Raw genomic sequence first — 10,897 nt, 5'->3', positions numbered from 1 at the left:
ATCAGTCCTGATCTAGAAGTCCTGAATTGGAAGGACTGATGCTGAAGCTGAAACTCCAATACTTTAGTCACCTGATGTGAAGAACTGATTCATTGGAGAAGACCCTGATGCTTGGAAAGACTGAAGACAGGAGAAGGGGACAACAGAGGATGAGATGGTTGGATGGCATCAACAATTTGATGGACATGAGTTTGAGCAAGCTCCAGAAGTTTGTGATGGACAGGGAAGCCTGGCGTGCTGCAGTCTACGGGGTCACAAAGAGCCGGACACGACTGAGCGACGGAACTGACTGAAACAGCACCAATCTGACCACAACATGGTACGCTAGCTGTCACACTGTGAGGAATCCCCTACTGACAAGTTTGCAGTGGATGATATTTTGTACTGCTAAGTCACTTCAGTCGTGTCCAACTCTTTGCAACCCCATAGACGGCAGCCCACCAGGCTCCCCTGTCCCTAGGATTCTCCAAGCAACAACACTGGAGTGGGTTGCCATTTCCTTCTCCAATGCATGAAAGTGGAAAGTTAAACTGAAGTTGCTTAGTCGCGTGTGACTCTTAGTGACCCCATGGACTGCAGCCTACCAGGCTTCTCTGTCCATGGGATTTCCCAGGCAAGAGTACTGGAGTGGGGTGCCATTGCCTTCTCCTACTGTTGTGTGACAATTCCTTTGGGGATGTCAAGAAGGGACATTTCTTAACTTGGTCTACTTAAATGACTTCCAATCATCACTATGATCAATACAATACAGGAGGCCTAGAAAACTGGGAGAAATTACACATTGCACATTAGACTGTTTATTACACAATATTAAGAACTTCTTAGTTTTTAGATGTAATTATGATTGTTTAAAATAAATCTGTACCTTACTTATTTCTAGATAAAATATGATCTCCAGTATTTGCTTCAAAATTATCTAGATAGGGAATTCCCTGGTGGTCCAATGGTTAGGACTTGGCACTTGTATTGCCAAGGGTCTAGGTTCAATCCCTGGTTGGGGAACTAAGAAACTTCAACCTGGGTGGGGTGGGAGTAACTAAATAAAATTACCTAGTAAAGAAGAGCAGCTGAGATGAAACAATTGGTCATTTGTTGATCACTGTTGAAGCTAGGTGATTAGACTATTTTTGTGTGATTCAAAATGTAAGTTTTAAAAAATTGTACAGATGACAAAGCAGGACATTTGGATAGATTTTACCTCATACAGGAACTTGAAGTTATTTTGTATAATCATTCACTCTATTGTCTGGTAAAGAAGAGGTGGTCAAAGTTTATTCAAAGAAAAACTGAAATAAAAAACAAAAAACCCCACCCTGAATTCAGTCCCCTTTACTGATCATGGTACTAATTCCGCCCCAGTTTCTGGCCCCATCGTCCAGCTCTTTTACACATACACAGCCTTACACGTTTCAAACGAGTATTTATTATTAGTTAAACCATGATTCAGGATCCCAGGGTGGGGATCACCATGTACCCAGGTCTCCCTTCCCCACCTGGGGAGAAGGACGGAGGACAGAGGAGGTGGGATGGAGCCGGTTCAGATCTTCCCAGGAAACGTGCCTTCTGCCCGGCGGTCGTCCCAAGTTGACACCTGTAGATGCACAGCCAGTGTTATTCCCTTCCTCCACAGGGAAAGCAGATGGGTGGACTTCTTCACCTTCCTTAGTCTGCCCATCTGTTCAGTCAACAAGTAACCCTAGTACCTGCTATGTGCCAATACTGGCAGCTGTTCCAGGAGCCAGGGGACCAATAGTGACTCAGAAGGACAAAAATCAATGCCCTGAATGAGCTGACGCACTGAGGGGAGAGGAGGTGGAAGGTGGGTGGAGAGGAGTATCAGGCAGACTCATAGCAGAGCTGTCCATGGGGAGACGTGTGTGCAGAGCTTCAGGAGTGTGACTGTGCCCTGTTTCAGACACCCAGCGTCAACACTCAATGATGTTTGACAGAACAGAGGAAAGAAGGAATACTGGGCAGCTGTGGGGGTGCGGGGGTGGGGGAAGGCTATCTATACTTCAGCAGGAATGCATCTCCAAGATATACTATCAAGTGCAAAAGGTCCGCACTGGATATACAGCACGATCCCACTATTGCTCATGTATGTGTGCACACCTATGAGACCAACAGAAAGGCCCACCGCAAACTGTTAACACTACCGAGAACTAATGCTCTGCAAAGTGTGGACCCTCCTACAGGCAATCAGAAGCTCATTTTGATACACACGTGCACACTCACATGCAATATAGTAGAGGCACTGGATAAGCACATGGACAAGGAAGACAGTCGGAACCCCCACTCCATCACTTCCCAGCTGTGATCTCCTCAGGCAAATCACTCAACCTTTCAGGGCTCCAGCTTCCAATTCTGTAAAATGACGATCCTGATAAAAGGACCTCTCTGTTTTTAGCATGTTTGCCCTTTTATGGGGAGAAGGCAATGGCACCCCACTCCAGCACTCCTGCCTGGAAAATCCCATGGATGGAGGAGCCTGGTAGGTTGCAGTCCATGGGGTCGCTAAGAGTCGGGCACGACTGAGCGACTTCACTTTTGCTTTTCACTTCCATGCATTGGAGAAGGAAATGGCAACCCACTTCAGTGTTCTTGCCTGGAGAATCCCAGGGACGGGGGAGCCTGGTGGGCTGCCGTCTATGGGGTCGCACAGAGTCGGACACAACTGAAGCGACTCGGCAGCAGCAGCCCTTTTATGACATAAAATACTTACAACACCTAAGTGCCTTCAGTAAGTGCCTGTTTTATTTACACACACATACACCATACATCACAAATACTCTGTACTTAAACTGTCCTGCAACTTGCTTTTTTCATGAGTCTTAGAGCTCTTTCTATATTGTCATAAAGATCAAGATGAATATCCATCTATTTAACGTGTTTCCGAATGTTCTGCAGTGGATGTCTTCGTACACATTTTTACAGGATGTGTAGAGATGAAAAGGCCATATCTGCAGTATGATTTTTTTCATTTTGAATGATCCTGCCTCAGGATGGACCTTAAAAGCGACTGGGCCAGTCTACAGAACCACCAACACTGAGCACTACCTACCACTGCCCACTTTCTTTTATATTGAAGGACCAGGCTGATCTGATCCTTTGGCAAATTAGTCTTTGCTCAATAATCTCACTTCATGGAAAGGAGATGCAAACTATTTCCGGTAGTGGAACTGTATACCACAGTATCATTTAAAACAGTGAAAAGAGACTGAGTCCAGTTAAAGGGGTAGGAACAATTTTTTAACTATGAAAGACAATGGCTACCCAGTAATTGAGCAGGTTGTACTGACACGGAAATAAAACAAAGTAAAAAAGCCAAGGATAAGACAATATCTAAAGTATGATCCATAACTGTATCTTAAAAGCATATAAACACACACCCACACCTATACAAACATTAGCACACAGAAAAGGAAGTGGAAGATTTACACCAAATTTCGAAGGGAAGTTAACTTTGGATTCAGAAAGGGGATGACTTAGGAGACTTCTACTTTCTACATAATAAAAACTTGTTTTGAAACTTTCCAAAAAGCCACTGAATTTTTCATGGAGAAACTACAGATGTTTTAACACTGGAAAATAAAAGGCAGTTAGCTCCCTGGTGGCCTAGTGGTTAGGATTCAGGGCTTTCACTGCTATGGGGGCCGGGGTTCAATCCCCAATGGGGGGAACTAAGATCCTCAAAGCCTCAAGATGTGGCAAAAAAGAAAAAAGAGAAAAGTTGATTAGCAAAAATGTTTTAAATGCTCATACAGGAAAAGTGCTGGACTCTCATCCCCATTTTTCTCCAAATACACATTTTGGGGTTAGAGATTAATTTTTAAAAATGCACAGGAAACACTTGGAAGATGTTACATTATGATCAGCCAGATCAGGAGGATGAGGAACAATTTTTTCCCCTTCCTCTATTTCTTAAGTTTTTATGAAGTGGTTTCATTCTTATAAAAAACAAAAACAAACAGCATTAACAAAACAGTTATTTTTGTTCACCAATTTCTGGAACAAAGAAGTCAGGGCTGCTGGGTATAAAGAGTGTGTTAAAAAAAAAATGTGTTCATACCTAGCCATAAGAAGGACTAAGAAGGCAGATACAGTGAGTGCTTGAGGGGAGGGACCACATAATCTGATGATGCCCAGGTAAGGGGAGGCCCTGGTGCCAGGGACTGGGGTATGGGGCAGCACTGGGTCCAGAGGCACACTTCCTAGCACCTGGGCCAGTGTGCACCCATCCAATGCAGGCACAGAGGCTGGAGGGTGGATGGTACCCAAGATCATGTAGGGACAAGGAGAAATCCTGAGAGGGCAGTGGGTATGCAAAGGCACTCAAGAGTATGTGGCCGGAGAGGTGTGAGGTACCAAACAAGTTGAGGAAGAGTGCATTAAGGCAGTCTGTTCTCAACAAACAGGCCCCAAAGATGCACATCAAGGATGTTTAAAATACTGAAAAATGGGAACATAATCAAAGGGGAGCAGTTGAATAAAAGCATCTGTATATTAAGAACTTCCTTGGCAGTCAAGTGGTTAAGACTCTATGCTACTACTACAGGGGGTGAGGGTTCAATCCCTGGTTGGGAAACTAAGATTCCACATGCCATGCAGCATGGCCAAAAAACTTTAAAAAAGGAAAGAAACAAACAAAAATGAGGTGGATCTATATGCAATGTCGTTAAAAACAAAAAAAAGGCTCAAAACATGTTGATACGTCAAAGTAAGACATAGCACAGCCTATACAGTATGACCCATCTTTACACAGAAGTTCCACAGGCTTATGAATGATTAATGTATAGAGAAAAAGGAATCTGCTAATAATAGTAACCTAAGGGGAGCGAGGGACTGAGGAACGCAAGTGGATCTAATTTTTATTTTACTGTATTGCTCATATTTGTTTTTAAAAATGAGCACTGTTCGTTTTGTAATATCACATTCTGATTTTAAGACACATTTTTTCATTTTAACATCTCTGAAATTAGCATGCTTGTCACATTCATTTCCAGCATAAAAAAAAAAAATTTAAACATCTCTAAGTGTTTCCTGTAGTCAATGGGGTCTTCGACTTGATGAAATAAAGTAATATTTTACTTAAAAAAAAAAAAGAGGGTAAGGCAGAGTATCAGATAGTAACGACAGGTCTGGCTGGATCAGGCCTAGAAGACTGCCTCACTGCATCCCTGCTTTTAGAGATGCACACTGAAGTAGGCAGGGGTGAAATGACATATCTGGGATCTGCTTCAGAATACTCCAGCCAAGGAAAGAGCCAGAAAGGACAGATGGGACTTCCCCACTGGTCCCAGGGTTGAGAATCTGCCTTCCAGTGCAGGCGAGCCAGGTTTGATCCTCGGTTGGACAACTAACCCCGTGCCCTGTAACTAGAGAAGCCCCCTCGCGTGTCACAACAAACAGCCCGTGTGCTGCGACACAGAGCCAGTGCAGCCGAAGAACACAGGGGTGGGCGTGCGGACAGACGGAGGGGACGTGGGGAGATCTGGAACTGACTACTCAGTTTGGGTGATGGGGATATTTGGGGTCACTACGAAGATCATGGCATCTGGTCCCATCACTTCATGGCAAATAGATGGGGAAACAGTGGAAGCAGTGTCAGACTTTATTTTTTTGGGCTCCAAAATCACTGCAGATGGTGACTGCAGCCATGAAATTAAAAGATGCTTACTCCTTGGAAGGAAAGTTATGACCAACCTAGATAGCATATTGAAAAGCAGAGGCATTACTTTGCCAACAAAGGTCCGTCTAATCAAGGCTGTGGTTTTTCCTGTGGTCATGTATGGATGTGAGAGTTGGACTGTGAAGAAAGCTGAGCGCCGAAGAATTGATGCTTTTGAACTGTGGTATCGGAGAAGACTCTTGAGAGTCCCTTGGACTGCAAGGAGGTCCAACCAGTCCATTCTGAAGGAGATCAGCCCTGGGATTTCTTTGGAGAGAATGATGCTGAAGCTGAAACTCCAGTACTTTGGCCACCTCATGTGAAGAGTTGACTCATTGGAAAAGACTGGGAGGTATTGGGGGCAGGAAGAGAAAGGGACGACAGAGGATGAGATGGCTGGATGGCATCACTGACTCGATGGACGTGAGTCTGAGTGAACTCTGGGAGTTGGTGATGGACAGGGAGGCCTGGCGTGCTGCGATTCATGGGGTCGCAAAGAGTCGGACACGACTGAGAGACTGAACTGAACTGAACTGAATTATTCATGAGAAATGCTGGGCTGGAAGAAGTACAAGCTAGAATCAAGATTGCCAGGAGAAATATCAATAACCTCAGATATGCAGATGACACCACCCTTATGGCAGAAAGTGAAGAGGAACTAAAAAGCCTCTTGATGAAAGTGAAAGAGGAGAAGGAAAAAGTTGGTTTAAAGCTCAACATTCAGAAAACGAAGATCATGGCATCCAGTCCCATCACTTCATGGGAATTAGATGGGGAAAACAGTGGAGAAACAGTGTCAGACTTTATTTTTTGGGCTCCAAAATCACTGCAGATGGTGACTGCAGCCATGAAATTAAAACACACTTACTCCTTGGAAGGAAAGTTATGACCAACCTAGACAGCATATTAAAAAGCAGAGACATTACTTTGCCAACAAAGGTCAGTCTAGTCAAGGCTATGGTTTTTCCAGTGGTCATGTATGGATGTGAGAGTTGGGACTGTGAAGAAAGCTGAGCACCGAAGAATTGATGCTTTTGAACTGTGGTGTTGGAGAAGACTCTTGAGAGTCCCTTGGACTGCAAGGAGGTCCAACCAGTCCATCCTAAAGGAGACCGGTTCTGGGTGTTCATTGGAAGGACTGATGTTGAGGCTGAAACTCCAATACTTTGGCCACCTCATTGAGAAGAGCTGACTCACTGGAAAAGACCCTGATGCTGGGAGGGATTGGGGGCAGGAGAAGGGGACGACAGAGGATGAGATGGCTGGATGGCATCACCAACTTGATGCACATGAGTTTGGGTGAACTCTGGGAATTGGTGATGGACAGGGAGACCTGGCGTGCTGCGATTCACAGGGTCGCAAAGAGTTGGACACGACTGAGACTGAACTGACTGAATTATTCTACTTTTATACACACTTGGAAATGTTCATGTAAAGAAAGGACAAGACTCCAAAAGCAGATGAGCTCCACAGGGACAGGGCATGTACTCGTAGAGCACCTGGGTGAAATAGATCCGGCTGCCTTAGCTGAGAGCCTGGCTGGTTGAGAGTCCTGGTGAAAGGAGGAAAGGCAGGCAATTTTAGGAAGAAGCAAAAGTGCATCCATGGTCGGTGTGAAGCCTTGTCCTCCCTCTGCCCCTCACAGATAAGCTCGCACCAAGTCCCCATACGCCCTTTGGCAAAAACCCCATCCCACCCCAGCATCCCAAGGGCCCCAGGAGGAGGCACCTACCCAGGATATGGGGCAGAGGGACTTGTACACGCGCCGGTACCATTCGCACACGGAGACGTCACCCCCTTTAGCAGTCATTGCCTTCTCACAGCGGTGAAAGTCTGTGAAGAAAAGGGATCAGGGTCAGCCCAGACCAAGAGCTGGAACATATTTCTGATCAAACTCACAGAAATACTTTTTACTTCACAACCAGTTACACGAATCCCCCCCACTCCCAAGTTTCACAAAGAAAGTATATCCTTACGAGTGCAGTACTGAAAAGGGCTAGACACACCACACTAAGCTTATTTTGCAATCCATAAAGTACTACTGTCTGGGACTTCCCTGGTGTTAGGGATCCACCTTCCATTCATTACAGGGGACCTGGGTTCGTGCCCTGGTGGAGGAACTAAGATCCCACAGGGTAACGAAGCCTAGCCTGTGCACCACAAAGGAGACCCAGAGTAGCCAAGAAGAAAAAGGAGAAAGAACTACTGTTCAACTTGGAACTTCTGAGTCAGGAATAACAGGGCAACCTGAGAGGTGTGTGTGGGGATTATGGAAGTCCAGAACCAGGACAAGGGAAGGGCAAGATGGTCTTGATGCTAAGATGCTGGCATCCAGGAGAGGAGAAAGGAGGGGGATAATCTGGTTTTTAATAGGAGGAAATTAATTCAAAGATTATTCCAAGTATTACACTCCTGGGCACGCTCCCTAAGAGAGAAAGCATTCACAAAGACATCAAATTACATCAATCATAGCAGCAATCATTCATATGAGCCCCAAACTGGAAACCACACCAGTGTTCATGAATGAAATGTTGGAAAACTGCACACAATAAAAATGAGCAAAATATATGTCACAGCGTGGAAGAATCTTCATAACTATTGAATGAAGAAATCCAAGCACAAGACAACACACAGTATTTATAAAGTTCACAAAGAGGCAGACCTGAAAGTGGTGACAAAACCAAAATATGACTGCCCTAGGTCTGTGGGGTTACAACTCTAGTGGGGAGAGCGGAGCGTTGCTTTAAAGAGACGGCATGCAGCAGACAGGGGAGCTCAGAGGACTGGCAGTATCCAAGTTTCTATCCAGATTATAATCACATGGAGGATTCAATTTAGAGTTATTGATTTAGCTGTATATTATGGTTTATGTACTTCCTATAAGCATGTTACATTCCATACAGACAGATAGACATATACACATCTTGGGGGGGGGGGGGAGGAATGACTATGGGATCCAAAGTTTGTGACCCTAGATCAGATCTTGAATACAGGGGGTGATGGGTGGCATAGGCCCCGTGAAGTAGGATGTTCAGAATGAAACAGAAGAGGCGATGAGGAGGTAAGAGCTAAGTGATATGAGGTGTGGGCTCAGGGGAAGGTCAACACTGCCCGCCTCCTCCCTAAGTCCTGCTCACCCAGGTAGTTCTGCCAGCAGTTCCTGGTCTGGTTCTGGTTGGGGAAGCGGCTGTCAAAAGGAGCAGTCTGGTAGTTCTTGATTTTGGTCTTGATGTCTTCTGCCATAGTGTCAGCACTCCTGGAGGGAAAGAGAGTGGATTGTGGCAGAGGTCCTGGGGGCCTGGACACGGGGCTGTCAGCCCACCCAGGCCCAGTGGAGACCTGACAGAGACGAATGGGCTGGGTGTAAACAAGCCAATACCCCTCCCTTTCAACATACAGATAGAGTGAAGGGCTGGGCAAGAACACATTAGTTATGGAAGTGGAAGTCACAGCAGGATGTGTCGGGGTAGACAACTGCTCGGTAAAAAAAACCAGGCCAAAATAACACTAGTTGATATTCACTGAGTGCTTACTATAGGCAAGGAAGCTTTACTCCTAAAGCTACTCTAAAAGGCAGGAACTATTACTATCACTGCTTCACAGACAAGAGACAGGGTGTTTAAGCAACTTCCCAAGGTCATACAGCACACATGGGGTGGAGGTGCACTCCCACCACTAACATAACCTACACTGCAAAGGTTCTTAATCTCTGCTGGTGCCATAAAGTCCTCAGGAGTCTAATGAACCCTTTCTCCAAATATGTTTCAGGGCATTTAAAAATTGCACAGGATCACAAAGAAAACCAATTACATGTAGCTGAGGATTTATGAACTACCACAATTTCAAAATAATCATGCCTGAATAGGGTTATGCTGTGAAATCTGCAAACATAATGGGATATATGATATGACGACCTGTCATTTTCACTGCTGATAAAGTCACAGATGATGCCAAATACTACCGCTACTGCCTCCATTCCCAAGCGAAGGAAATACTACCTATCAATGAGAAACTGGCGAAAATACAGATGTAAATTTCCCTCCATTCACGTACTAGCATCCCATGAGTTCCATCCATTCTGTGGGCCTAGGGATAAAAACCTGTCCCATAATCTTTTATGAGGTGACACACGGTTTTCATTAGGAAATATGACACCGCCTCTATTCCAGATTATTCGAGGAGTCGTGGTATTACATAGAAGTTAACCAGACCAGTAATACATTCAAGTGACCCAAGGTAGTGGTAAGGATTAGGGGCACCGGAGTAGTGTCTTTCCGGGAGCAGAGGATGTAGAACACTAGAGGCGGGGACAGACTCGGTCGGAAGAGTTGTTTTGAAAGCCATCTCCACCTGATTTCAGGAGTAAGGATGGACTGGGGATGACGCTGCAGCCCCTCGAACGTGCAAGGGGCAGGGGGTGGGGGTGGAGAGTCACCAGGAAGCCAGGCCAGCCAAGCCTCGGGGGTCAGGGACCGGGGAGAGAAATGCCTGCGGCCTGGTGATTAAGAGCAATGCAGTCCTAATGATTTCAAATCCTGATCGCTGGCTAAACTGCGTAGTATTTAAGCCTCAGTTGCCTCCTAAAAGAGATAATCACAGGCCCTATCTCAGAGAGTTGGAGGGAAGCTTAAATGAATCAATATAAATCGCTTTGAAAGTTCTAGACATGCGAGTAGAACCAAATAATCGTCAGACTGAAACGACCCCAGGGCTCCGGGAGGTCGGCCACCGCCGGCTGGAAACCTCATTTCATTTTCCAGTAGGGATCCTCAGTCCTCTAAGATGGGGTTCCAGGGTCCCGAGCCCTCAACACTCACCTAAAGATGCCCCTGAAGTCGCTGGAAGCTCAATGTGACCCTCAGCAAAGACGCCAGTACCGGACCGGAAGCGGAAAAAAGGTCGGCCGGAAGCGGGACGGAGCAACGCACAGAAGAGTCTTCCGCACGGCCAGAGCGCCGTCCCTGAAGCAGTTCGGGCCACGCCCATACTTGCAAATTCCAACCTCCTATTGGGCCGAATGCTTGTTCATCCTCATTCTGGGCCCAATCGTAACCTTGCGTGGCACTTGATAGGTACCTTTCCGAGCTGTTCCAAGCTGTGGACTCTGTTCCAAGGTATTGACCTGGCCTGGTCAGCTCTCTGTCCTTAATAGGAGAAAGAGGTTCTGGGTCCTGGAGTTGGCTGTTGAGTGGTCCTGCGGAAAATATTCCAGCAGAAATGCTGTTATTT

General features: G+C 45.8%; 1 protein-coding gene and 1 non-coding gene across 2 annotated transcripts; one reads left to right on the top strand and one right to left on the bottom strand.

The window, feature by feature from the left end:
* Positions 930-1,002, top strand: TRNAT-UGU. The gene has a single exon. It is a non-coding gene; the product is annotated as a tRNA-Thr (tRNA).
* LOC102179036 (cytochrome c oxidase subunit 6B1) lies at positions 1,401-10,652 on the bottom strand. Its single transcript, XM_005692298.3, has 4 exons — positions 10,486-10,652; positions 8,806-8,924; positions 7,401-7,501; positions 1,401-1,591 (listed from the first exon to the last, which is right to left on the bottom strand). Exons 2-4 carry the CDS (start codon positions 8,909-8,911, stop codon positions 1,538-1,540), a joined length of 261 nt encoding a protein of 86 aa, XP_005692355.1. The 5' UTR covers positions 8,912-8,924; positions 10,486-10,652; the 3' UTR covers positions 1,401-1,537.

Source organism: Capra hircus, chromosome 18 (assembly GCF_001704415.2).
Source record: "Capra hircus breed San Clemente chromosome 18, ASM170441v1, whole genome shotgun sequence".
NCBI lineage: Eukaryota > Metazoa > Chordata > Mammalia > Artiodactyla > Bovidae > Capra > Capra hircus.
Note: the sequence above shows the minus strand (reverse complement) of the source record. Positions and strands in the feature narration are given on the sequence as shown.